The sequence below is a fragment of the Citrus clementina genome, unplaced genomic scaffold (genome assembly GCF_000493195.1).
Source record: "Citrus clementina cultivar Clemenules unplaced genomic scaffold, Citrus_clementina_v1.0 scaffold_4, whole genome shotgun sequence".
NCBI lineage: Eukaryota > Viridiplantae > Streptophyta > Magnoliopsida > Sapindales > Rutaceae > Citrus > Citrus x clementina.
The window spans coordinates 6,449,383-6,477,191 of NW_006262274.1; the positions used below are offsets into that span (position 1 = coordinate 6,449,383).

General features: G+C 31.8%; 5 protein-coding genes across 8 annotated transcripts; 2 read left to right on the forward strand and 3 right to left on the reverse strand.

Moving 5' to 3' along the window:
- Nucleotides 1-4,955: 4,955 nt before the first annotated feature.
- On the reverse strand, nucleotides 4,956-7,802 carry LOC18045303 (putative wall-associated receptor kinase-like 16). Of its 2 annotated transcripts, none has more exons than XM_024186573.1 (2): nucleotides 7,725-7,802; nucleotides 4,956-6,124 (listed from the first exon to the last, which is right to left on the reverse strand). In XM_024186573.1, exon 2 carries the CDS (start codon nucleotides 6,105-6,107, stop codon nucleotides 5,073-5,075), a length of 1,035 nt encoding a protein of 344 aa, XP_024042341.1. In that variant the 5' UTR covers nucleotides 6,108-6,124; nucleotides 7,725-7,802; the 3' UTR covers nucleotides 4,956-5,072. The 2 variants fall into 2 exon arrangements, with proteins under 2 accessions (XP_024042341.1, XP_006436462.1); XM_006436399.2 differs by lacking the exon at nucleotides 7,725-7,802 and adding an exon at nucleotides 6,719-6,937.
- On the reverse strand, nucleotides 7,741-9,238 carry LOC18045304 (non-functional pseudokinase ZED1). The gene is made up of 2 exons (XM_006436400.2): nucleotides 9,042-9,238; nucleotides 7,741-8,818 (listed from the first exon to the last, which is right to left on the reverse strand). Exon 2 carries the CDS (start codon nucleotides 8,816-8,818, stop codon nucleotides 7,748-7,750), a length of 1,071 nt encoding a protein of 356 aa, XP_006436463.1. The 5' UTR covers nucleotides 9,042-9,238; the 3' UTR covers nucleotides 7,741-7,747.
- A 1,848-nt stretch (nucleotides 9,239-11,086) lies between these two features.
- Nucleotides 11,087-14,530, forward strand: LOC18045305 (thioredoxin-like 3-2, chloroplastic). 2 transcript variants are annotated; one of them, XM_024185980.1, is made up of 6 exons: nucleotides 11,087-11,345; nucleotides 11,441-11,781; nucleotides 11,905-11,979; nucleotides 13,058-13,124; nucleotides 13,826-13,843; nucleotides 14,197-14,530. In XM_024185980.1, exons 2-6 carry the CDS (start codon nucleotides 11,453-11,455, stop codon nucleotides 14,299-14,301), a joined length of 594 nt encoding a protein of 197 aa, XP_024041748.1. In that variant the 5' UTR covers nucleotides 11,087-11,345; nucleotides 11,441-11,452; the 3' UTR covers nucleotides 14,302-14,530. The 2 variants fall into 2 exon arrangements, with proteins under 2 accessions (XP_024041748.1, XP_024041749.1); XM_024185981.1 differs by lacking the exon at nucleotides 11,087-11,345 and having other exon boundaries at nucleotides 11,353-11,781; nucleotides 13,826-13,884; nucleotides 14,197-14,252.
- A 1,038-nt stretch (nucleotides 14,531-15,568) lies between these two features.
- On the forward strand, nucleotides 15,569-22,709 carry LOC18045430 (pumilio homolog 4). Of its 2 annotated transcripts, none has more exons than XM_006436404.2 (11): nucleotides 15,569-15,751; nucleotides 16,389-17,092; nucleotides 17,254-18,094; nucleotides 18,221-18,791; nucleotides 18,879-19,020; nucleotides 19,107-19,214; nucleotides 20,039-20,251; nucleotides 20,334-20,444; nucleotides 20,560-20,754; nucleotides 22,066-22,240; nucleotides 22,319-22,709. In XM_006436404.2, exons 2-11 carry the CDS (start codon nucleotides 16,397-16,399, stop codon nucleotides 22,354-22,356), a joined length of 3,090 nt encoding a protein of 1,029 aa, XP_006436467.1. In that variant the 5' UTR covers nucleotides 15,569-15,751; nucleotides 16,389-16,396; the 3' UTR covers nucleotides 22,357-22,709. The 2 variants fall into 2 exon arrangements, with proteins under 2 accessions (XP_006436467.1, XP_006436466.1); XM_006436403.2 differs by lacking the exon at nucleotides 15,569-15,751 and adding an exon at nucleotides 15,764-15,887.
- A 1,879-nt stretch (nucleotides 22,710-24,588) lies between these two features.
- LOC18045431 (protein WHAT'S THIS FACTOR 1) lies at nucleotides 24,589-26,151 on the reverse strand. The gene has a single exon (XM_006436405.2). The coding sequence runs from the start codon at nucleotides 25,843-25,845 to the stop codon at nucleotides 24,589-24,591; it is 1,257 nt and encodes a 418-aa protein (XP_006436468.2). The 5' UTR covers nucleotides 25,846-26,151.
- Between the last annotated feature and the right edge of the window lie 1,658 nt (nucleotides 26,152-27,809).

Genomic DNA, 27,809 nt, shown 5'->3' on the forward strand with positions numbered 1-27,809 from the left:
TTAATATTGAAAGGAAAAAAAAATTGGTGTGTGTTGTGAAAATTTTAATATACTCGCAAGCACATGAATATAAAAATAGAATAGTGGTAACGAGGTCGATCCCACAGGAATTGTTATAAATTGAAAAGTCTAATTTAAATCTAAAATTAATATTAATCCTAACCTAGTTGAGCAAATTGAGATTTTAAGGGAAATAAAACTAATTAAACTAAGAAAACAATTAAATCAAAGGAGAATTCAATAAGATAAAAATTACCAAGGTTTCAGAATCCACCACTATTCAACTAGTAATTATCTGATTAAGCCCAAGTAACTAAATCTAATGTAGGTTCTTTTTCTACTTAATAATATGACATCTAAGTATCTCATGTAAACATATTGAATAACAAAGAGTCAAAGTTTTCCTAAGCACTCTATGTAAATAATTTAATGAAAGACATAGAATCAAATATAATCATGTATAAATTTTATAGATCAAAGAATAGATTTAATAGAATATTAATCCTAACAATCAATAATGCATGACAGAATTGATGAAAAGATTTTAATAGCATCCAATTAATCATGTGAAATAAAAATCATAATCATAAAAAACACATATAGAGAATTAATTAAATAAAAAAATAATTATTTCATTGAATATGGTTTCATCCTTAACCTCAGTATAAGAAAATTAGCTAGACATACTTGAATTGGGAGCAACAAAATAAATAAATTCAGCCAAGCGAAGTCGAACTGCTGCTGCTATTTTTCTTCTCTCCCAGTCTTGCGTCTGCACTCTAGAATTTTCTTACACCCAAAATTCCAATAACACCCAGTCTTTCAATAGACCTACTATTTCTCTCACACTAGAAACTATATACTTATAGAGAACTGATTGACGTGTTATGCAAATAAGTGAACCTAACCTCCCTATATATAATAATTATTTCTTGTTGGAGAAGTATTCCTTTACTTAAACTAGTAGTATTCATCCTTGAATAAGTCAAGGAATCTTACTAAATAATAAAATATCCTAGGAAATCCTTATTAAAAAATAAGACATATTTCCTAACAATCTCCACCTTGGTGAGTTTTTTAATTAGGCGACAAAACATGATCCACTATGTATCTACACAACCATGTCGTCTCCGCCGTTTTTACTCCACCCAAAACTACACTCACATAGGGCTTATGAGAATTGCTCCTTCATGGATAAAATATTGTCCTCTATCAAGCAGCCATAATTCTCTGCATAAGAAATTATCATACTCTACCTTATCCAAAGTATACATATTCAGCACATGTCGATCACCTTCCTGAAAATAGCTACTCTCATATTTGCCTTCCTTGAAAGTCCTCAGCCATCAATACAAAAATTCCACCACACACCTTGCATAAATGCCAAACCATTCCTTATGTGCAAATCTTGTGGACCCCCTAGTAGTAACACATCCTTTTCCATGGCATGGCAAAAACAATAAATCGGTCTCTCACGAAGAAAAGAGATAGACTGCTAGTTGACATTATCAGTATCTCCATCTATTGATTTAGAGCTATTTGCCGAACTTGCTCTATTCCAATAATCTTCTTTAAAGTGCATTGATTGTCTACACCTACAGGGTTTCTATAAGGGTTTACATCACCTTTACTTTCCTTGTGTAACCTAGATCGAATCAACACATCCTTGACTTGGATATGCCACAAGTAAAAATTGATTCTTCCATTAAACTTTTCAACCTTAATCCTCACAGGATTTGAAAATTTATTTACAGAACAACCTTTAGCTCTGATAACATTTATTAGGAAATTTTAATAATACCCAAGATCTTGCAACAAAAATATCAAACAAATAATAAACAGAAAAATAGATAGCGAATAAAATCAATTACACAACAACAAGAATATACGTGGAAAACTCCTCTATAGAAAAAAATTGCGGCCGCCAAGCAGGACGAGAGAAAAATCCACAATGTGAAAAATTATTACAATCACTCTAGTATTTTTCTCACATCCAAAACCCCAATCACTTTAGTATTTTTCTCGTACCCAAAACCCCAATAACACCAAATCTCGCAATAAACCTAATGTTTCTCTCACATTAAAAATTGTCTACTTGTAGAGATCTAATTGTTATATTATGTAAATAAGTGAATCCAACCTCTCTATATATAATGATTATTTCTTATAGGATAAGTATTCCTTATCTTATACTAGTAGTTTTCCTCCTTGAATAATTAAAATCCCAAAAGAAAAATTACTTATTTCTTAAATAGAAATCCTACTAAATAAGAAAATATTCTAAGAAATTCTTATAGAAAAATAAGACATGTTTCCTAACATTGAGTAATCAACTTACGTGGCATAAATATGAAAACTACTGTCATGATGTTTTATTTGAAGCAAAGATAATTAGATGAATAGACCACATTTTGTTTTTGTGCATTGTCTAGGGACATGTCACGTGAAAAAACTCTCAAGTGTTATGTCATGTACACATGGGTTGTCATTAGAGTTCAGACACGAAGTTTAGGGCCCGTTTGGTATCATTTTAAAGGCCCTGTTTTCCTTTGCCTTTTCTAAATTTAAGTTAGTACGTGTTTGGTGGCTCGATTTCAAAAATCAAATTATAAAACAAATAATTTGAGATTCACTTTTATAACTATGAAAATGAGAACGTGTTTAACATGTTCTCGCCGTATTCCAAAACTAAACTAAAAAATAGATTAAAAAACAAACTCCAGTGACTCTCACTTCATCCTTATCTCTTCGGGCTTATCTCTTCAACTCTCTCTCGCGATCTACTCACAGCGTTTACTCTCTCTCGGTGTGCTTTATCTCTTCGACTCTCTCTCGCGATCTACTCACAGTGGTTACTCTCTCTCGTTGTGCCCAAAACGGCTGCTGTACTGGCCGCCGCCGCTGCTTATTGGGCCACTGTTATAGCTCTATCTCTGCCACCGTCGCTACTCCGTCTCGATTGCCTCGACTGCTACTGCTCTGTCAGCTCCGTCTCTACTATTGTGAGTTGCTGATTTTTTTATTTTATTTGAGTAAATGCCCGCAGAACACCGTCTCCGTACTTCGTCTTTGCTGCCTGCATGCTAAACCTGTTCAGCTTTGCTGTATAAATCTAGGCTGCAGCCTCCGGACTCCATTGACGAATCCTTCATTGGAGCTTCATCACACAATTGTAGCAGAGTATCAAGGTAAATTATTAATTTTTTTAATTAGATTTTGAATTATTTTAGTCATGGTGATTTGGGTTTTGGATTATTTTATATCTCATTTGGGTTGGGTTTACCTAATTTACATGATAGCTTTAATCTCCGTGGACATATATCATCATCATATATGTTGGAATTTTTCAATTATTCTATCAGAAGAGAAAGCTATGCAAATATGTTATTGAATTTTGGTGGCATTCTTGGTTGATTTTGAACTGTTAGCTAGCCTTTTGGCTGTATACAGATTGTCTAAACTTCATGTTGTCTTTGCATTTATAATGTCCTGCTGTGAAATTGAAGGATGTAAAGAGTGCTGAAACTTTCCACTTTGTTCTACTTAAATCAGTGTCCTTTAATTTAAAGACTTGGTCAAGTGTGTTGCTAAGTTTTGGAGACAAGAATATGCTAGTGGTTTCTTAAGTAAAATAGAGAAAGTAATTAAAGCTTGTTAATTATCAAGATTTATATAATTAAATCTCTATTTTCTAATATTTAGGCTTCGTGTTTGGTATTTCAGAAACAAGTATTGAAGCAAATTGAAGAAACTGAACTATTCAAACCGAAGATTTGTAAAAGCCGATGCTTGTGAAATTTGCTTGGGAAACTGAAGTTAGATGAAACTTGCTGCAAGGAGCCAGACGTGACATTTGTAAAAGCTGATGATCCAAAGCCTATGACATTGGTTTCATGGAAAGTAAAAGCTGGTGGCATTGATCAAGGAATTGACATTTTGTTAGTTCCTTCGTCTCCAACAAATCAACTTGAGAAATTTGCTGCATTGAAGGATGTAAATGGTGTTAAGAATTTACTGTATGTTATTTAGCTAGCCTTTTGATTGGGGAGCATGCATTTATAACTTAACAATGATATTTTGCAATAGTATTTGGGAACGGGGATGTATATACTTGGGTTATTTAACACAATCCACATTTTATGTGATTATATTGCAACTATTATATCACTTTATTATTTTGTGACAATGTTTTAGCAAATAGAAATGTGTACACTTTTATGCTATTATCCGAAGATGACTTTCAATGAGTTTTGTACGTTTGAACTATTTATTTATGTCGTGATATTTTTTAAGAGGTTATTTGGATAAATTATTTGCTTGGATTTTTATTTTAGAAGGGAAAATTGCTACAAAAAATAAATGTTATGTTGCCAAAAATTTTAAACTTTGCTTAATTTATGTGTATTCAATGAAGAATAATGATAATTTTTTTCACATTTTTAGTAAATAAATTGATGTAAAAATTCTTAAATTCTTTTATATTTTCTTTTTTTAAGTACTAATAAATATTATTTTCTAAATATATAATTTAAATTAATCACCAAAACTATTTAATACAGTGTTATGTAGTGAAATACCAAACATAATATAACTAAAAATTAATATTGGGAATTCGAAGGCATTTTTAAACGATGTTAAAAATTTGATTAAATTATTTTTTTGTATTTGTGTGTATTAGCTAAATAATTATTTTATGACTATAAATATAATGTAAATGATTAGTAAAAACTGTTTTTGAAAAAAACATTACCAAACGCATATTATTTATTTTTATCATTTTCAATTGTGTTTACCAAACGCATATTATTGTTTTCAGTTTTAAAATATAGGATACAGAAAATGATACCAGACGCATATTTAAATTCGAAATACAGCAACTGCAAAACACCATTTTCATTTTTGTTTTTATTATCAAAAAATACAAATTCAAAAACAATACCAAACAGGCCCTTAGATACACTAGAAAAGAATAAAATAAAAACAAATCCATCAACAAGAAATATTGATGCTGCCCTTCAAAAAGAAGTTCAGGAATTTTACAGTCATTAATTAATACATTTTGAGACTCTAAATTAAATGGACTTATGAAGTTGCCTGAGTTGTTTAGCCACTTGAACCATTGTTGGCCTATCTTGTCCAGATTTAGAAAGACATTTAATGGCAAGCTGTGTGTAGCTAAGCAATTGTTTCTCCTTTTCAGGCCACAATCCTTCTTCTCCAACAATTATAGGATCTACGATCTCTTTAAAACTATTGCTTTCAATACTTTTCATCACAAGCTCCTGCAAAAAATATTCCTCACCATTTTCAAAACAGGAAGAGTAACTTATCCTTTTTCCAGTCAGAAGCTCAAGAAGAAATGCGCCGAAGCTGTAAACATCACTCTTCTCATTGCAATTAGCCGTAGAAATGTACTCTGGTGCAATAAATCCATATGTTCCGATCACCTTATTGTTATCATTTACGTGAGTCTTGCCTTCCGGGATAGATATAGCCACACAAAAATCAAAAAATTTAGCAACATTTTGTTCCTGGAACAAGATAGTAGACGGTTTAATGTCGCGAAAGACAATTGGCCTGGAGAATCCAACATGGAGATATGCAACTGCATTAGCTATCTCCATGGCAACCTTTAGCCTATGCTTCATGAGAAAAGGCTCCAATTGGGATCCATTAGGATCATGAATTCGATCAGCAAGTGTCCCACATGCCACGAATTCAAAAACTAGAATGGGAAGTTCAGTTTCTAAACAGCATCCTACAAACTTCAAAATGTTTTTGTGACTCATTTGGGATGCAAATGCAATACAATTAAAGCAACAATATTCTTCTGAGTTCAAATTGCCTCCAAACTTCATAACAGAGATCGGACGATCCTGCAAGAAACCCTTGTACAATTTATACAGCAAATCTTTTGTTATTACTTTCTCAGGATCATAATTGTTTGTAGCTGCCTTGAGCTCCTGGGCAGTGAAGTTTTGGATAGGATTGTAATCACCATTGCAAGAGGCAATCAACTTTTGTAGTAAAAACTTTCCATTCTTTAGCATAAATTTTCTCTTCTCTGCCTTTTTCGAAGACTCACTTGTTCCCAAACACAAACTCATCTAACCTGCACAGAATCCTGTCATATGGAAATGGAAAACATTATGAATAGTACAATGAAAAAGAAATAATAAATAAATTGATCTTGATTTACAGGGGAAATTTTGCTTTGAATCAAGATCACTTTTACAAAGTACATGCTAAGTAAAAGAAAGCTCTTGAAGACATTTCATATAGTTGAAAGGAAAACAAAAAACAAAACATCAATTATTGGGTAAAGTCAATGAACTTTTTTCGTATGTTTGCCTATCTAAAAAGAAACAATCAGTCCTGACAAAATCAATGCATGCAGGATGTTTAATGTTTGTTGCTCCTTTTCAGGTCATCATCCTTCTTCTCCCATAATTACAGGATCTATAATCTCTTTAAAACTATTGTTTCAGAAGGTCATGAATATGAAAGTAAAACAAAGGAATATATATATATATATATATATATATAGCCTGCTTACTGGGAGCAGTTTGATCAAGATCATTGCTATACATGCCTATGCCAAGTTTCGAAAAATAAAATAATTCTTAGCTGGCAATAACATCAAATTTAAGAGCTTATAAAGAAAGTGTGCCTGTGGATGGCCAGTTCAGATGATAAGATTGGAGAAAAGAGATAATACCAGGCTTGAGAGAGAGAGAGAGAGAAAGGAGAAAGCCCTGCAGTTGATATAACAGACTTAAACATCAAGTCTAATAAAATTATAAACCACTGAATATAATTTCAATAAGGACAAATAAGGACTTAATTTCGATCAATTTTATATTTTAAGTTACTATTGAAACTGTATTAAAAGAGTTTGCTTATCGGAATATTTAAAAGAACTTTTTTTTAAAAAAAGAAAGATTTTGCCAGTTGTTTATGAATATTAAAAAAAAAAAGAAAAAAAGAAAGAAAGAAAGAATTGGTGTCAATAGACAGATAAAAGATGCCAGTAGGGAAGTCTTCTCTTTGAATGAAAGTCTTCTCTTTGAATGATAAAATATAGTCTGCATTTATAAAATGAGGGTCTTGAAACAAGTTGGCCACTAAGAAAAATCAATCACCAAGAGTAGGCAGTTGTCTTTGTTTGACTGTCTTCAAAGAAAGGCAATTATTAGAAGTTAATGCACACATGATAAAAATTTATTAGAAGGGTTTCTAGGGAGTTCTGTAGATTTTTATACAACCTACAGGGCAATTGACTTTAGACAGCTTCAAGATTCTGGAGACTAAATGCTGCTGTCACAAAAGAAATGATTGTGAATTTGTGATCCAAACTTGAACCAAAGAATTTCATGCCAAAACATCTCAATGACTCAATCTATTGTAATGATATTGAATAAATTCTATGTGATTTACTTGATACACCAAGATATTTTGGGTGGGAATTTGGGCGTTTGTACGTATTCTTGATAAATTTTAGAACAAGTAGCAGTACTTCACATCTTTATCTGTTATCCTTTTGCAGAGTTCTTGCTGATCTTTTATGTATTTTCAGTTATCACTAGAGATGCTTGAAAGTTTAACGTTCTCAAATTGAGATCATGAAACACCAATTAGATGCACTACAAAAAAACAAAAGAAAACAGCCCATCAACAAGAAAACATCCTACCCTTTATGAAAAAAAAAGGTTCAGAAATTTTACAGTCATCAATACGGTTTGAGATCCTAATTTGACTGATAGATCTGTCTCAGTTGTTTAGCCACTTGAACTATTGTTGGCCTATCTCCTTCAGATTCAGAGAGACATTTAAAGGCAAGCTCTGTACAAATAAGCAATTGTTGCTCCTTTTCAGGCCACATTAATCCTTCTTCTCCAACAATTGCAGGATCCACTATCTCTTTAAAACTTTCATTTTCAATATATTTCTTCACAAGATCCTGTAAACGATAATCCTCACCATCGTCAAAATGAGAAGAATAACTTATCTTTTTTCCAGTCAGAAGTTCAAGAAGTAATGCACCAAAGCTATAAACATCACTCTTCTCACTGAAATCACCAGTTGTCCTGTACTCCGGTGCCATAAATCCAAACGTTCCAATCACCCTATTGCTATCATTTATGTGGGTTTCACCTTCCGGAATAGACAAAGATAGAGTAAAATCAAACAATTGAGCAACATTTTCTTCTTGGAGTACAATGGTTGTTGGTTTGATATCTCTAGAAACAACTGGTCTTGAGAATCCAACATGAAGATATGCAACTGCACTAGCAATCTCCATTGCAATCTTTAACCTTTGTTTCAATAGTAAAGGCCCAGAATTGGATCGACAAGGTCCGTGAATCCAATTATCAAGAGTCCCATTTGCCACAGATTCATAAACTAGTAAAGGGATTTGAGTTTCTAAACAGCATCCTAGAAATTTCAGAACGTTCTTGTGACTCATTTGGGATGCAAATGCAGCACAATTAAAACAATATTCATCTATGCCCAATACTTCATCTTCAAACTTCGAAACAGAAAAAGGAAAAGTATCTTCAAACTTCATAACAGAAATCGGACGATCCTGCAAGAAACCCTTGTACAATTTATAGAACAAACACTTCATTATTACTTTCCCCCCATCAAAATCATCTGTTGCTGTCTTGAGTTCATCAGCAGAGAAGCTACGGATAGGATTATGTTTGCCATTACTAGATGCAATTAACTTTTCTAGTAAGATTTTTCCATTCCCTAACATAAATTTTCTCTTTTCTGCCTTTTCCAAAGACTTTCTTGATCTTAAGCATGAACCCATCTGACCCAGTCACAATCCCATGACATAGAAATGAAGCATGTTAAGAATATGAAAGTAAACAAAATCGATCTGCTTTTTACTGGGAAAATATTTTTTTTTATCAAGATCGCTGTTGCATGCTTATTCTAAGTTTTGAGACAAACAAAAATAAGCAACATGGTAAGTAAGATGAGCAATAAGGACAAATTTAATAGCTTATAAAGAGGATGTATCATGTACGCACCTGTGGATAGCCAATGCAGAAAATAAGAATGGAGAAAGAGTTATAACACCAGGCTTGAAGTTGAAAGGAAGTTCAAAATTGGCATCTAAAGGAGTGTGAACATAACTGGTAACCAGTTGAATTTTTAAAACCTGGAAGTCTTCTCTTAGAATTGTGAAATATAATTTATTTTTTAATCCTTTGAATAAGAGACTCACACATTCATGGTCTCTTTATTAAACGGTGATCAGAGTAGATTGGAATTAAAATAGACTAGAATTGAAATGGACTAAAATTAAAATGACAATCAAAATTAAAATAAAATAATTTACTTTAATTTTATGAGTCGAAATCAGAATGAGTTATATTATCATTGATGTGCCTAATTTGTCTTGGAATCGAAATGAATAATTATAAATTATTAAAATGATATTAGTTAATTATTGTTATTATTTTTAACAATAATTCTGAGGATTATTATTATTTAGAATAATTTATTGTTAATAATGATAATAAAGAAAATAATATTTTAATTTTTAACAATGATGATAATAATTATTATTATTATTAACAACAATTAAAAAATAAGAATGATAATAATATAATAATATATAATATTTATTTAAAGACAAATAAAATTTGAGTAGGATAAAATAGAAAGTTTAAGTAATGAGAACTTAATTTTTTATCCGCTCATGGAAATCAGGTTCCCAATCTTTAATCCTCAAAAACATGCGTACTCCACATGTTTCATTCTCATTAATAATTTTATAATAACAAATATACACTATTTAATCATTCTCAATCCAAATTCTGATTTTATTATTCAGGAAGTAAAACCACCATAAGGACAGAGTTTATCAAGATATCAACTAATAATTGTAATTGTCATGTCAACGTAATATTTATATGTAGGATTTAGTTCAGGTGCGTGCAAATCACGCGGCTCATATGCGCAACTGATCTTGTGTCAAGATTTGAGAGAGAAGTTTGTTATAGGGTCCGTGGCTTTCCCTCCCAACGGCGCACACCAAATTGTTCCTCTTCCTGCGTTTTTGTGTGTGTGTGTACACACAATCAAGATTCTCTTTTGATTTGATTATATTTTTTAATAAATAATTTAATTTTTAATTGATAGTTAATAAATAAAAAAATAAAAAAAATTAAATTTTACCTATATATTATTACTAAAAGACAGATAATAAAAAATTTTAAAAAACTCAAAAAAAGATCAGATCAGGAGAGAATTCTTTTTCAAATTATAAAGGTATCAATCTTAAGTATAACTTTAGATATAAGTTGGTGCCGATAGTATTTTGAAAAAATAAGAAAAATTTCCTGAATAAAAAATTGTGAATATTGATTCTGCTCGTCTTTTTCAACTGTCTTGTTTTTATTGTGAGCATCATATTAAAAAATAAATCAATCAATCATAGCCACCCAGATCAGAGAGCACTTACAATGGATCCTGTCCTGAATTGGTTTATGCATTAGGATACACCACAAAAATGATAAATGCTATCCAGTAATCCAAACACTCGTGTTTTGCATTGGGCATGTGAATTTGAGTCCCTACAGTTTCCTAAAATTGGGAGTAGTCACTTCCATAACAAAAATGATTTCAATTGGATCTGATGGTTTTTCTGATTAATCTACATTAGTAGTATTGTAATTGTAATTGTAATTTTTTAAAAAATAATAGAATTTAAAAAGTAACTTACTAAAAAACTAAACATCCGTTTTCAAAAAATGTGTATATATGATTAAAAGGTGAAATCAAAATAACTTATGATTAATCAACTTAACACTTTAATTATTTTCCAAAAAAAATTAACTTAAGTCACTTGTTACCTTACATAATAATGTAAGGTACACAGCTGTCCTGCAACGGTTCTATAAAAATCGAACGACTGTAAAAATATAAAATAATATAATCTTATTTTTTTACAGTCGTTAAATTTTTATCGAATCGGTTTTAGGATAGTTATATACCTTACATTATTATGTAAGCTATCAAGCTCTTACAAGAAAATGAAAACTAATCAATTTTCCACTATTGTTAGCATTTTAATTAAGTGCTAGTCCAGCCCAGCCCGGCCATCAACAATTGGGTTGGGTCGGATTTATGCTGAAAAGCGGATCATTCGGCCATCTAAGAAATGTGGAATCACGGCATCACCGCCGCTACACGACGCCGTTTGACAGTTTACACCAAACAAGGATGGAAGGTCCAATCCGACGGCCGAAACAGTTCTCCCAGTCAGTTGGCTACTTGGCTTTCACCTCCCTGATCATCAGCATCATCGTCGCCGTCGTCGTCATTGGGTCCCACCCACAACTTTGTTTTAAATTAAATTACATTTTATTTAAATAGAAGTGGCAAAAAATTAGTACTTAATGTTTCTTGATCTTCTTCTTAGATTCTATCAAAAATGTACGGAGCTATACGATTCTCGCCATCTCTGAGATTCAGAACTCTCTTACCAACAAACCCACGTGACCAATCACGTGACCTTTTTGTACCTCCTCGAATTCTCTCAATTTCAAGCTCTAATATTACAAAATCTGTAAATTTTCGCGGGAAAATCGACAACGTGATTAGGGTCACGAAACATGAAGGATCAATAAAGGAACTTAACGAAGATGATGATGATGATCATGCTCCTGTATCGATTCCGCTGACACCCATCGGCAGCGAGAGCCAGTTCGATCGGGTCATTGCAGAAGCTCAACAGCTTGATGAATCTGTTATCATTGTTTGGTAAGCTTGCGGGCATCAACCAATCCATTGATTCGTTACTCTGGTTTTGTTTATTTAGTTTTTACTCATTTGATCGCATTATGAATCCATTGTGTACCTTCATTTCCTTGTTTTACCTTTTAGGATGGCAAGCTGGTGCAGAAAATGTATATATCTGAAACCAAAATTAGAGAAGTTAGCAGCTGATTATCATCCAAGGTTAGATTGCCTTCTCTCTGAAAATTTGAGATGATTTAGAACTATGTCAAATTGAAGCTTTTGAGAAAATTACTTTGTTATCTCTTGAGTATTTTGCAAACATCTATAGCTTCACCCATACATGGACTTAAAAAATTGTCTCTTTTGCCCAAGGACTAGAAGTTTGTTCTTAAAGTAAATTTTCTGGTGATTGTAGTCTTACCTAATTTAATATGCAGCTCAAATTTCGCTTCTTTGAACCAGTAAACTCTGAGTCAGATGCATTGAGCTTTATATCTTTAAATTTTTGTGCACTTACCTATTTAGATAATTACAGATACTAAAGGTGTTCTTCCATGCTCGTATTATCAGAACTTGCAATCAATTTTCCTTTACAGTTCTTTTCTTTTGGGTGGGGTGTTCAGATGATATGGGATAGGACCAGCTTATGAGTTTGCTTCCAGGTTTTGTGGTTTTTAAAGCAGCAATGACTTAATTCAAAGCCTTAAATTTTTTTAAAGATTAATAAATTATTAGAAGGAAGTAAAGGGAAAAAAAAAAGGTCCTGTTTAGGAAAGTTGGATGCATCCTTGTCTCACCAAATGGGCATGAGCAAGAGTGCAGATGTTAAACTGCTTACCTGGTGTTTTAAACAGCTGGATAATTATATGATTTAACATTTTTCAGAGTAATTTCTAATTTTTCTATAGTTACTTCTCGTTCTTCTTTCTTTTCGGAGGACACATGCATTTCTTGTCCTCTTTTACTGGTAGATCCTGTTTCATTGGTGATATGTAGGTCCTGAAATTGTTCATTGCTCAAAACTCCTTATACTGATAAACGAACCTTCTCTTTCTCTCACACACTACACATATACAAAGGCAGATGCATACACATATTTTGTCGAACAAGATGGACAGTGTGGGTTCACCAACTAACCATGAAAAGAAAGCAATTTAGATTTATGTGATACATGCCTTCTTGGTTTGTTTTGTGCTTGTATGCAATTATTGGCATGTTTGATAGTTATTAAGTAAGCTGGCCTCATGTGCACTGATTATTAATTTTTCCTCTCTCTTTTGTTTAATGATTGGCATAGATTGCGATTCTATAATGTTGATGTCAATGCTGTTCCACACAAGCTTGTTACTCGTGCAGGAGTCATGGTAAGTCTCATGATTTGATATGGTTTATACTTTCTGTTATCTGTGGTTCTGTCTAATTTTATTGTCATTTGAGAAGCAATGCAACAGTTGTTCATATTAGGTTGATACCTAAGCAGTTATTCTAATAATAAATATGACCAAATAGCTTGATACTAAATCTTAAACCAAATGCTTGAGTCTTCTTAATTTCCTCTGGCTATAGAGGCTTTTTCTTGAAGCTTAACATTGCAAACAATCTCCTCTTGCACTGTTCATTAAGAAAAGTATGTCAACTATGAATTTCATTGGTATACGCAGACAAAATGTGGGACAGGCTTGAACAGTTCATGTTAGTCATGATTAGAACTTAATTGTCATCAAACAATGGTGGAAGAGTTTTCTTGTTATAGTAACAACTAACTTTTGTAGTTGTCAATGCTGGTTGGGTACATCTGTTAGCTCCCCTTTTTACCACTTCTATATTAACTAATCTAATAAAATATGCAATATATACTAAACCTTTCAACATTTATGATCTAAATCTGTAACATCACTCATATTCAATAATGTCTTAGATACTTTCACATCCATTGTTGTGCTTTTATTGGTGCATTTACACTGACGTTTGAGTTCAAGCTATATATATATATCTGCAGAATGGTGATTGACACAATTTTTCCTTTTTTTGTGTCTGCTTGTGATGGACTCCGAAATCCATGCAGAAAATGCCAACCATTCAGGTAAATTCCAACTTCTTTGTGTTGTTAACAAGCTGAAATAAGTGAGTTATGCTACCCAAGCCAACTCCTTTGTCTTCCAAGCATAATGAGCAAGTTCCCTTTTAAGCCTTTTGAATCTAAGTTTTAGTAGCTTACTCAAGAGAGAATATCCAGTCAATAGGCATGTTTCTTCTCAGGATCAGCTCATTTTCACTAGACCGAAAGTGAGAAAGAAAAATAAAATCTTGGCTCATTTATTGTTTATGATCTTAAGCAAGAGCCAATGAGCTGATCTTGAGTCAAACCATCATGGTTTAGCTGGTTTTATGGTTCTCTATTTGTTCCTCTACTTACCGAAGGCATTTGTGTTGTAGCTGTGGAAGGATGGCAAGAAACAGGCGGAAGTAATTGGTGGTCACAAATCATACTTGGTCATTAACGAAGTTCGTGAGATGATCGGAAATGAGAACAACGTATGAGTATGACAGTATGATAGGCATATTTTTTCCCCCCAATTTTTGTCATAGCTTCATAAATCTTTTTTATCTTTTTTCTGATAATAGAATTCTGCAGAACTTACAGCAGAAATGAAAATTGGCAGGCGTTTCTGCCAAGTTCATGCCCCATACAAGTTTCATCTGATAAATACTTAGCACCAAAAACAAAAAAAAAAGAGTAATTTACACAATAAAGAAAGTTTTTGAAATCCTTGAGCTTGTTTGTTGTTTGAGGAGGATGATGATTTGTGAGTATTCTTATTACTATTAATATTTATTGTTCTCTTTACTTACTGACTTATGTAAGCACGTTACTGTTTTATTTCCGATTTCCCAATAAAATAAGGAAAAGTAAAAGGGGAAACAAAAACACATAAAATCTTTTATTAGTTCAGACAAAATCATCAGAATCTTCTGTAAACGTCAATAATATAGTTCACAAATCCGAAGTTGTGATCAAAATTGGCCAATTCTATTCAACTTGGTTTCTTTCTTTGGTGGATTTAACCTTGGGAATATATATATACACACACACCAATACCACCAACTTAAAGTCGCAAATATTGATTCGATCTAAGGTTTCAACAAAAGGGATTCAAAACAATTTAATCAGGTACGCTTCGACTGTTTTCTCTGTAATAGATTTAGTTTAGTTTATTTTACTTATTTTAGTATGATTTTCAAAGTAATTTTTTTAATATTGTGATTACAGTATTGTATTTTACATCAAAAAATTAATTTTGTTGATCTTTTTATGAGTGTTTGGGAATTATCGGACAAGTAGATTTGTCGGTCAGAGATGTTTAGATTGTGATATATGTACTTCTATAAGTGTTTTTTGTTTTCTGAACTACTGAAAAATATGTATTATACTTTAGCTTTTTTTTTTTTTCTTTTTTGAATCTACTTTAGTTAAACTATATTCTTCTTTTTTTAATATACTTTTTTTTTTGAAAAAATTGAAAATACTTTAGAAAAACCATATAAAAGATTTTTGTAGGTGAAAATTTTTTGTTGGTTTAAATTTTATTTTACTTTGAAAAACTCTACATTTAAAATTTATTTATTTTAGCAAAAATAAAAATTATTTTATTAAACAATCTGTTGGATAAATGAAAGAAAAACATTTTTTAATTTTTTCTTTTCAATTTAGCTTGATTGTATCTTAATTTAATTAATTATAGAGTGAGATAAAACAAGCCAAACTCCGTAAATATCCTAAAAATATAATAAAAATAAATGCAAATGCTAATCACGTAAACGCCGACCATCATCACCGTCCGTGATAAATCGAACGGCTGAAATAACCCGCTTTACAAAAATTCTCTCAAAAGTGGCAAAAGTGAAAAACCAGGGACCGTTTCGAAGAATCAGGACGCTCACGCGATCTCATCCTCCGTATTCGCTCTGTTGTAAATTATAAAAATCAAAAGTAATTTTTGTTAATGTTCATACAATAATATAATTTATAGTTGTTATCGAATTTGTTCTAAATTCAACCTAGATTTTCGCTCTTGTTTTGTTCTTCCCTTTCGATACATTTTGCAATCTCCAGCTTCTCTTTAACCGTAAGCCCTACTACACAACGACGCCGTTTCTGTTCCCTGTCTATTTCTCTTCAATTCCTTCGTTTTCTTTTTTTATTTTAATTTTTTTTGTTATTACCATTTCAGTTATCTTTTTTTTTTTTTTGCCCTTTATATTCAGTTTCTGGAGATTTTAAGTTATTGAAACAGAAGCTTGTTCGTTATTGTGTATACGGAGATTTGCTAAAAAAGGCATATCTTTTGAGTTTAATTTTCTTGCTTTATTTATTATACTTATTGATTAATAAATTAATAATATTTCTTTTGTTTGGTCGCTGAGAAAATAAAAGAGAAAATCAATCACTTAGTTGTGTGTTATGCAAGTAATTGTTGTCTTATTATTCTCCTCGTGATTTTACGTTTTGTTGAATTTTTATTTTATTTATTGATTAGGGTTAGCATTAGGGTTTGAATTTTCTGCTCATCGTAGCTTTTAATTTAAATGTGGTTTATTTATTTATTTGTTTGTTTGATAAATTGTAGTATCATATATGCTACCTGGGAGTAACATAGAGATGTTACCAAATCTGGAAGATGGACTAGGGGGGCAGAATGGGAATTTGAGTTTAGAAGATAGTTTGCAGACTGAACTTGAATTGATATTGCAAAGGCAACCTGACAGACAAATTGTTAATAGAGAGAGGGATGTAAATATCTATCGAAGTGGCAGTGCACCGCCCACGGTTGAGGGATCATTAAATGCTGTGGGTAGTCTGTTCTTGAGGGATAATCCTGGTAGTATCTGCAATACTGCTGCTGGTGGTAGTGGTGGAAATGGTGATATTAATGGAATTTTGTCTGAAGACGAGATTCGCTCGCATCCAGCGTATTTGTCATATTACTATTCCCATGAGAACATAAACCCGAGGCTACCGCCACCTTTGGTGTCAAAGGAGGATTGGCGTGTTGCACAAAGGTTTCAGGGTGGTGGGTCATCTTTAGGGGATATTGCGGACTGGAGGAAGAAAGGAGTGAACGGTGGTGACAGGTCATCTTTATTTTCAATGCAGCCAGGGATTTCTGTGCTGCAGGCGGAGAATGATTTAATGGAATTAAGGAATGCTGCTAGGAGGAATCTTTCTAGGGATGCTTCAGCCGAGTGGCTTGAAAGAGGCTCGGACAGGTTGATTGGAGTGCCTGCTGCTGGACTTGGTTCGAGGAGAAAGAGCTTTGCTGACATTCTTCAGGTAATTGATGTTTCGATATTTTGTTACAATTTTTATCATTGGCAGCTTCATATGATTCTTTGCTTGTAAAAATGTTGATTGAATGGTATGAGAATTCTGAATGTGATTTATTATGTTCTTGCTTTTTATATGATTTGACAACTGGGATTGGTCTGTTTCAGGAAGGACTTGATCGACCTGCCTCTTTGTCAGGCCACCTGTCTCGACCAGCCAGCTGCAATGCCTATGGTGAAATTGTGGGTACTGGCATAGCTGATGCCCATCGAGCTGGTTCATGTAATGGAGCAGAATCCTTAGAGGTCTTGCATTCTGCAGCAGCTTCTCCTGGGCTTGTCAGAACTAAGAGCCACAATAGAATCCCATCTCATTCTTTTGCATCTGCTGTGGGTTCATCACTATCTAGGAGCACAACCCCTGAAGCTCAGCTAGTTGGGAGATCTTCTGGTTCTGGTCTTCCACCAGTCGGGAGCAGAGTTGGTGCTGTTGAGAAGAATGGTGCCGTTGGTTCAAATGTCCAAAATGATATTGAACTTGCTGATATTGCAGCTACATTATCGGGTTTAAGCCTGTCAAATATTAGACATGCAGATGAAGTTAGTCATGTTCAGTCTCAGCTTCAATTGAACCCGGATAATCAGTCTGATTTTCTGTATGATACATCCAATGGTCATAACCAGAGTATGAAACAGCAATTCATGGACAAGTCAACTGCAGATAACCTTGCTTTTTCTACTCACTATATTGATTTTACTCGGAAAAATGGGATAGTACCAAACCTTAATGCTTCTGCAATAAATTCCAATGGACAAGTAAATATTCTGAAACGAACTTCTTCTCCCAATCTCTACTCAAAAATGAATTCTACAGGGTTTGGAGGTTCTTCCAGATCTGTTGGTCGTCAACAAAATGCAAATATTTCAAGTTTAGACTTCACAAATGTATCGGGCGATTATTCTGTTAATCAGAAGCTAAATTCCTTGGTCAACCATCATTTTGACACAGGTTAATCCAGTGTTCTCTCTTCTTGAAGCTTTGTTGGTTTTATTTTATTTAAATATTTCTTTACATATATCTTTGGCATATATACACAGACAAATATTATGTTGAAATGTTTTTGTTTGGGTTCAGTTGGTATTGGAGCCACACGGAATTTGAATGGAATGGTGAATCAAGTTGCACTGGACTTCCATTCTCCACCAATGGATCCCCGTTATGCACAATACTTGCAAAGAACTTCTGATTATGCAACACGCAGTGCAGCCAGTGCAAGTGACCCCTTTGCAGCTAGGAATCACTTTGGCTCTTCACTTGGAGACTCGGATGGGTTGCAGAAGGCACATCTGGAGCTATTGCTTGCTCAACAGAACCAACAGCATGAAATGCAACTTTTAGGTAAATCTGGAGGTTTGTTTCCTGGGTATTATGAGACACAACCATATAGACTCGACATGCAGTATTCTGGAAACACATTTGCAAATCCTGTGCTTCCGTCTGTTGGATCTGGAAGTTTTCCAAATGAACGAAACTCACGCTTTACTTCAATGATGAGAAGTTCAATGGGAGGACCCATGCCATGGCACTTGGATGCTGGCATTAACATGGAAGGAAGACTGTCATCATCCTTATTAGATGAGTTCAAAACTAACAAGACCAGGTCTTTTGAACTTTCAGACATTGTTGATCATGTTGTTGAATTCAGGTATTCATTTAATGCCCTACTTCAATATTTGTGCTGCATATGTTGTAGTTGGACTATTGATATATTATTTTCTCTTACGTAATTCAGTACAGATCAGTATGGGAGTCGTTTTATTCAGCAGAAACTAGAGGCTGCCACAGCGGAAGAAAAAACCAGGATTTTCCCAGAGATCATTCCTCATGCTCGTACCTTAATGACAGATGTTTTTGGAAATTATGTTATACAAAAGGTATATCCTTTGTAGTTTTAAATGCTTAAGCTCATCCAGTTTCTACAAGTTTACATTGTCATTTTAATTATTCGGTTGATTTGCAGTTTTTTGAGCACGGTACAGAAAGTCAAAGAGCACAGTTAGCAAGCCAACTTACTGGTCATGTTTTGCGTCTAAGTCTTCAAATGTACGGATGCAGAGTGATACAGAAGGTGCTTCCCTATGCATTTACCACATGATCTCATTCTGAATATGTTTTAACACATGCATATTGGTAATTTTATTCATTTTGATCTGCTTTACATATTGTGGTTTTGCTTCACACCCCTGATCTGCTTGATATTTGCTCAGTCTTGATAGAAATTTGTATCTTTGCTTTGTAAATATGGTGCTTCATACAATTTAAAGTGTACTATATTGTATAATTCCACCCTAAAATTTCTAGTATTACCTTTTGCTGTAATATTGCCTTACAATCTAATGTAGTATTACTTCATGATGTAAAATATTTTAATAGAATTAACACAGTAAGCATCCATCACTTATGATTTGCTAGGATTGGATATCAGTTGTAATAGATTTGTAGTTTATAAGCACTGGGTGAAGTTTGTAGTAGAATGCTTGGAAATATTTCGTAATAACAATGTATGTGAAATACTGATAGGTTTATGACAATTTTTTTTTTCCTTTTATCCCCTTTCTCAGAAACAAAATAGAATTTTGTTTGGAAATACTATCATTATTAGTCTACAAATGAGGATGGATGGGGTGGAAGGAGAATAAAGTTTCCCTTGCTGGTTGAATTTTTTTTTTTTTGGGGTGATAACTACAAGATCACACTTTTAAATGGAGCATGTTATTTTATGAGGATGGTCATTTTCTGATTTCAAGTTAATTATTTTCTGGATATGAAAATCTGTAAGTACTTTCTATTATATATAATAGAAATTACTCAGAAAAATGAAAGAGAGCAATTCTTTGCCTTTTTGGAAATAAGAAAGAAAGGAACTCTTAAGTACTCTAAATATGACCACAGGCCCTGGAGGTGGTTCATGTGGATCAGCAGACTCAAATGGTGGCAGAGCTTGATGGTTCAGTCATGAAGTGTGTCCATGATCAGAATGGTAATCATGTTATTCAGAAGTGTATAGAGTGCATCCCTCAAGATCGAATTCAGTTTATCATTTCATCTTTCTACGGGCAAGTAGTGGCACTTTCAACCCACCCTTATGGCTGCCGTGTCATTCAGGTTAAACATTTACTACTTGTATTTACTTTTTCCAGTGGAGTTTATGAAATCTATTTATTTACTGTTAATTCTTTCCCAACAGAGGGTCCTCGAACATTGTGATGATGCGAATACACAACAAATAATCATGGATGAAATCATGCAACATGTATGCAATCTGGCACAAGATCAATATGGCAACTATGTTATTCAGGTACTTAAAATTCAAGTTTTTTCTCAAAATGCTACTTGATTTCTAATTAAACCCTCTTTTTCTCTTGTAATTTATGTTCTTACTTTTGTGCTGATTCTATCCTTCTCTGTGGTAGCATGTCCTTGAACATGGAAAACCACATGAACGAACTACTGTTATTACCCAGCTTGCTGGACAAATTGTGAGGATGAGTCAGCAGAAATTTGCTTCTAATGTTGTGGAGAAATGCTTAACATTTGGGAGCCCCGAGGAGCGTCAACTTCTGATTAATGAGATGCTTGGTTCCACTGATGAAAATGAACCCTTGCAGGTCTGTGGCACACTTTCTTTTCTTCAAGTTTTATAGTTCATTTTTTCGCTTTTATGCATGCACAATATGACAGAGTATGGTTTGTTCTGTTCATTTGAAAAGTTAATAACAAACTTCCGTTCCTTCTTGTTTGTACATTCACTTCCTTTGATTTTTACAAATGTTAGTCAAGATAGAAAAAAAGGGTGATTGTTATCTCTTTGTTTCTGTATGTTACCTATTGATTACGTTTCAATCTGTTTGGAGTAGGGTAGTGATTAGGGTTTTCTTTGAAACAAGAAAAAAGGTCCATGTTCTCTTTTAATTAATTAAAATAATAATAATAAAAAATGTAGAATATTCTCCATTTATCTAAGCAACATTATGGTTCATCTCTACGGAAAGCAGTTTGAAAGTGTATATGATATTTGAAGCTATTAGAATGTACCTGCTATCATCTTTCCTAGAAATGACAGTGAAACAACATACATTCTCAAAATATTTGTGTGCATGCATTGTACCTATGTGAGGCTATTAATGTCAATACATGATATTGTTGTCTTCTATCGCATGATCAGAATTTATTTTCATGTGAAAGTGCTATTGGTTTTTCTTTTCGAGTTAAATGCTCGTTTAGACTCTATATTTTGAGTTAAATACTCGTTTAGTATTTATATTTTGAAAAATGCCTCAAGATATCCTTCTTGTTGAATATGTGACAGTCATGCTCTTGTTTCTTTGCTTTTACAATTGTACTCTTACAACAATATTTTCAGGGACATTAATTAGTTTAGCTGTAATAAAAGTTAATAAAAAAATTAACCCTAAAAGTAAAATAAAAATAAATGTAAATTTTTTGGTTATTATTGTTTTTAGGATTAATTTGTTAAATTAATTTTTTATAAATAATTATTTCAAGATTATTGCAAATTTATCAAACATCCCTTTGAAATTGTAGTAAGGTTATTATTGTAAAAGCAAAAGAAATATAAGGGCATGAGTGTCACATATTCAATAACAAGGTTGTGTTGAGGCATTTTGTAAAAGAACAGGGATTAAACAAGCGCTTTAACACAAAATATGAGAACTAAATGAGTATTTACCCTTTCTTTTTCCGGGGCTTTAGATGATTCAATGGAAGCTTTAGTCAAATGGTGATATTGAACTCTTAACACATTCTTTCAGTTGGACGATTATAAATTACAAATTTTGTGATTGTTTCTTTCTTTTTTTTTCCTTATAGGAGCTCCTTATTTAGAGTTAAAGTTTCCATATGATTTTCTATTAACCTGTATCTTGGATGACTGAAATTGAATGAATGCAAAACTGCAGGCAATGATGAAAGATCCATTTGGCAACTATGTCGTGCAAAAGGTTCTTGAAACCTGTGATGATCAGAGTCTCGAGTTAATTCTTTCTCGCATTAGGGTTCATCTAAATGTCTTGAAGAAGTACACTTATGGCAAACATATTGTTTCTCGGATTGAGAAACTAATTGCAACTGGAGGTGAGGGTAGCTTAGACTTGTCTTAGTCATGTTTACTATCAACTTCTTACTACTAAAACTTATACTTGTTCTTTGCAGAACGACGCATAGGGTTGTCATCCTCTGTCTCTTCCTGAGTAGTGAACAACAAAATCAGATTCAAAAAGGGGCCACCTCTTGTACAGCTAACATGGATGGTGATTTTAGCATCTTATCATCCCCAACTCTTTGGTTTTCTACATAGACTATTAGGTGTAAATAAACACAAAATTAGCAGGCCTGCGGAATAAGATATTTTTGTCCATATTTCAATTGTAAATTAAGCCTGCTATTTATAAACTCCTAATACTCTATTGGGAGGGTGAAGTTAGGTAGACAAGATTGGGGGTTGAATTATATTTGGCCACCCATTCTGAGAGTAAATGCATGTAGAGCGGAACTGGGTGTATATGCTTAATTAGAGTGATATATATAGCAGAATAATTCTTGCGACTTTTACTTGTGCAGGATTTTTACTTGTGTGTGAAAAAGAGAGAGAGGGAGAATTATTTGCAATATCTTGAGGCCGATATATTTATGATTTTCTTGTAATGCTTAAATTGTTGATTATATATTAAACTATGAGGTTTAAGTTTGACACGCGTGATTAGATTAGACTAATTATTAAGATTTGATTGTAATGGATTAGAATTAGGTTAGATTATATAATACTCTCTTATGTTTGGTACAATGTTAGATTAGGTTATATTAAATTGATATTTAAATATAAATATCAATTATTCATGAATATTTAGTAATAATAATTAAAAATAAACATAATAAGAAAATTAAATAGGGGGATTACCACTTTTCCCCTTACAGAAATCAACATATATCATTTACCTCTCTGTTTTTTTTATAATGATCAAAAATCTCCTAACAGCATAAGTTTACAATATTATTCTTATTTTTAACTGCTCTTTTATTTACATTTATTATAAATTAAATAAATTACATGAATAGAAATTAAATAAAAAAATTAAGTATTAAAAATAAGAAATATTTGTTTTGATATGAGAAAAAAATTAATAATAAAATTTTTTTCTTGTAATTATTTATTTTGTGAACATTTTCTTATAATAAACATTTTGTAATATTTTAAAATTAAATGTAAAAAGATAGGCAAAATATTTTATTATTGATCTTATAATAAATTTTTATTTGTCATTCAAGTTTTCTTATAAATTTTTTTTTATCATTTTATAATAATTTTCTTATATATTTATTATAAGAAAATTTTCACAAATTAAATAAGTACAAGAAAAAAATTTTATTATTAATTTTTTTGCTCATATCAAAACATATATTTCTTGTTTTTAATGCTTAATTTTTTATTTAGTTTCTATTCATGTGATTTATTTAATTTATAATAAATATAAATAAAAGAGTAGTTAAAAATAAGGGTAATATTATAAATTTATGCTATCAGAGGGGTTTTTGGCCATTATAAAAATAGCATGGGGAAAAATGGTATATGTTGATTATTGTAGGGGGGAAATTGGCAATCTCCCAATTAAATATATTGTAAATTAGGTATTGAGTAGTCATAATTATTATAAAAAAATATAATTAGATAAAATAGTTTTTAAATATTTAATTATTTTTTATTAAATATTTAAAAAATAATTATGTAAAATCAATTAATTATTGGTAGTATTAATGTCTATGATTATTTATAATATTACATTTGAGATTATTAAATTTATTTAATCGATATTACAATAAATTATTAAATGGTCAATTTTATGATAAATTATTAAATATACAATAGAAGTAAACGAACCAATTTAATGTATGAGTAAAAAATAGTGATATAAATGAAAAACTCATAAATGGACAATCTTTTTTTTTTAATCTAATTCCCTTAAATTGGGATTAGCAATCACATAATTTAAGATTAAATTCAAATGTAGTTCCCTAGTCTAATCAAAATGAAGTTTGCCAACATGAATTAAAATTTAATTCCAAAAATTAATTCAATCTCACACTTAATCCCAGCACCCAAACATTGCCTAACAACAAGGATTGATGGGATTACAAGTCCACTCAAACAAGGATTAGAAGTAAATTCATTTGCTGCAGCAATCAAATATGATTTTGGAGGCTAGGAGGCCTGAATAATCCGGTGTGACGATCGAGGGAATTTGGAAAAGGATTTGGACTGTGAGGATGAAGAAAGGCGAGAGAGAGCATATTGTTCTGTGTAAATGATTTCTTAGTGGTGTTTTAAGTGATGCATTTTATGGCCTAATTAAAGCATTTCAAGATTTTGTTGTAATTGCTCCAATTCGGCCATAAAATGCATCACTTCAACACCAATGGAGAATCATTTACACAGAACAATCTGCTCTCTCTCTTCTTTCTTCATCCTCACAATCCAAATCCTTTCCCAAATTCCCTTGATCATCAGACTGATTTTTCAGCCTCCTGGTCTTTAAAATCACCTTTGATTGCTTCAGCAACTTAATATACTTCTCTCTCACTCTTGCCAATGGATGCTCCTCTATAGCATACTTATCACAGAAAGGCTCTTTAAGAATTGTAGTACAAGTGTTGTTCCTCAGAGACAAATAAAAAAGATGTGTATGTCTCTCAAATGCCCTGTGAACCTTCTGTGGCAATCCGAAGTACTTCTTAAGACACAGAAGCTTCTTCCTCTGAGCTGAATGCTCAACAAAGAGACTAAGCAACTCATGAAGAAACCCCACAACTCTTTTCTCACCGACATCACTATCAGGATCCAAATGTGAATAATCTTCATATGGTGACACATAAGGAACTTTCTGAAACTCATTGAACCAATGATCAATCTTTCTCTTCAACCTTAAACCCTTTTGAGGAAAGAAAGGAAACTCAATAGGCTCCATTGGTTCTCCAACATACAATCCTCTTTTCATAGCATTTCTTTGCAACACTGATAACACTTTTTCTTCCCCAATATTCTCAACAGCCAATCCTTTTAACCCATCTTCCATTTCAACAAACCTAAATGAGCCGTCAAGATTCACTTCAAAATGCTCCAAAAAATCACTAGGCAAACCCAAATACCACTCCATTCCTTTAATAATCTTCAAAGGCAAAACTTTCTCTTTACTCATCAAAACAAACCTCTTTAACCTCTCTCTCAAATCATCTCTACATTCCTCATACACCCTTTTCTCTTCTCTATCAATCTCAATAGCTTCTTGGGTCAATTTAAACCAAGGCAAACTGTACAAAGGACCTGTAAACTCTTCAAAGAATGATGGGTATTGTCTCAAAAACCTAGCAACTTTAATATGAATATCAAACTCAAGTCCTCTTTTTGAAATAGCAGAGATTGGGATTGAACAAGAGGGCTGTTGGGCAATAACATTTTTCAAAGCAAGGATGGGTTTGAGCTCTACGGACTTGTGGATTCTCTCAATTGAATCAAAGTATGAATCTTTCTTCCATTTCATGTACACATTAACATAGGTTTGGCTTTGAGTGTATGTGAAAGGTGGTGGCTTTTTCTGGGTTTGTATCAAAATGGAATTAAAGACCGTCTTTTTGGTATTGAAGACTAGGGTTTTTAGGGTGTTGGTGTTGGTTTTGTTGAATAACATTAGCTAGGGTGCTGTTGAAGAGAATCAAATTGATAGATTAAGGGCACCTGGGTTTGAATTATTGAGGCCAGGCAATTGCCGCCCTAAAAGAATCTGCTGCCATTGAACTCAAAGGTACTTATTTCACTTAATTCAAAAAAAAAAAAGAAAGGTACTTGTTTCACTTGGCCATTTCTTCAAACACTTGGTCGGGGCTGATTTTAAGCCAGGTAACAATGATCCAGAAGTTGCTCTATCAAATCGAGCCTAAACTCTTAGAGCTGTTTCGGCCGATGGATGGTTGGGTTCGACCTTCCATAAGCTATGCACACCATGTGCCGTGTTTTTAACTACAAGTTGAGCTTTGACCATCTTTTATGTAGCGTTTATTCGCTGAATTAGGAAATTAAAATAATTGACAGTATTTATTTCATAAAATATAATTCGAAATTAAAATCAGAATAATAGGATTTACATAATTTAAGAATGAGGAAAGAAAGATCCTTTAGAAATGAGTCTCTCATTTTAGAATTGATTATTTTGCCCTCCTTAAAATTTAAAATGTCCACTTTATCTTTATTTATAATTAATTAATATATTATTAATAATAATTATTAATAATTATATTATTATTATAAATAACCACAATAATTAATATATTATTATTATTAATGAATTAATATACTCATTAATAATTATTAATATTATTATTATAATCCATTCTATATTATTGTTAACTAATTAATATAATTATTACAATTAATTAATATATTAATATATTATTAACAATAATTATTAATAATCATAATTTTTTAATAAATAATCACAATAATAATAATAATATTATTATTATTATTATTATTAATTAATTAATTAATATAACGATTAATATATTAATATATTATTGAGTTCTTGAATATAAATTAAAAAAAACTGAAAATTTATTATCATTTTGGAATTCAGTTATTGTTGTTGTCGTTGTCGTTGTTGTTATTACTATTATTATTATTTTTATTAATTATTTTATTTTAATTATTATTTATATTATTATAAAATTTATTATTAATTATTACTATTATTATTGTTGTTATTGTTATTTATTTATTATTTATTATTTTAATCATCATCATCGTCGTCATCATCATTATTATGATCATCATCAAATGACAATAATGAACAAAGGGTATTTTAATAAATTATTAATGATATTATTTTTAATATTATTATTATTATTAATCATTTTTTAATAACAAAAATCACAAATAATGATGATGATGATGATGATAGTTATTATTATAATTAACTAAGGGCATTTTAGTAAATTGAAACAATTCAACTTATTTCGATTCCGATTCTAAGATAAAATATACACGTCAATGGGATTTCAGCCGATTTCTATTCTGATTCTTGTAGCTCAAGTAAACAACTTATTCTTATTCTCATTCTCAGTCCCACTTCAGCTCATTCACATTCCAATCTATTCCGTTTCTAACATATTCTAATTCCTAACAGGTAAATTCTTATGAAACCTTAATTAAGTTCCATTTGATATAATTTTTCAAATGAGGTTTATTTAAGTAGAATTTTTATAAATACAGTTTTTACTAAAAAGATATTAGCTATTTGGTTGCCAACTAGAACTTTAATTAAAAATTGTAGAATTACTTTAATAACCAAGTTCTTTTAAGTTATGTTATGAAATGAATAAAATAAGATTGTTAATGAAATAAAAGATATTTTAGATATTTTGGAATTTAAAAAAATTACCTGTATTACCAAAAGTCAAAAATTTAAACTTTTACTAATGGAGGCAAAATAACTTATATAATCTTCAAAAGTTGTGCTTAAAAAAAAATAATAATAATAAATTATAAAATTAAATAAGCACTTACAACCATTGAATAAAGCATATCAAACAAGCACTTAATTTATTTATAATTTTGCGTTTGTTAAAATTATAAAAAGGAGCAAAATATTATAATATA

Coding starts and splice junctions, on each gene's coding strand:
- LOC18045303 (XM_024186573.1), bottom strand. CDS start 6,107: ATGAGTTTGTGTTTGGGAACAAGTGAGTCTTCGAAAAAGGCAGAGAAG.
- LOC18045304 (XM_006436400.2), bottom strand. CDS start 8,818: ATGGGTTCATGCTTAAGATCAAGAAAGTCTTTGGAAAAGGCAGAAAAG.
- LOC18045305 (XM_024185980.1), top strand. CDS start 11,453: ATGTACGGAGCTATACGATTCTCGCCATCTCTGAGATTCAGAACTCTC. Junction 11,782..11,904: donor GAATCTGTTATCATTGTTTG/GTAAGCTTGCGG, acceptor TTTACCTTTTAG/GATGGCAAGCTGGTGCAGAA. Junction 11,980..13,057: donor GCAGCTGATTATCATCCAAG/GTTAGATTGCCT, acceptor TGATTGGCATAG/ATTGCGATTCTATAATGTTG.
- LOC18045430 (XM_006436404.2), top strand. CDS start 16,397: ATGCTACCTGGGAGTAACATAGAGATGTTACCAAATCTGGAAGATGGA. Junction 19,021..19,106: donor GAAATTATGTTATACAAAAG/GTATATCCTTTG, acceptor GTTGATTTGCAG/TTTTTTGAGCACGGTACAGA. Junction 20,445..20,559: donor ATGGCAACTATGTTATTCAG/GTACTTAAAATT, acceptor TCTCTGTGGTAG/CATGTCCTTGAACATGGAAA.
- LOC18045431 (XM_006436405.2), bottom strand. CDS start 25,845: ATGTTATTCAACAAAACCAACACCAACACCCTAAAAACCCTAGTCTTC.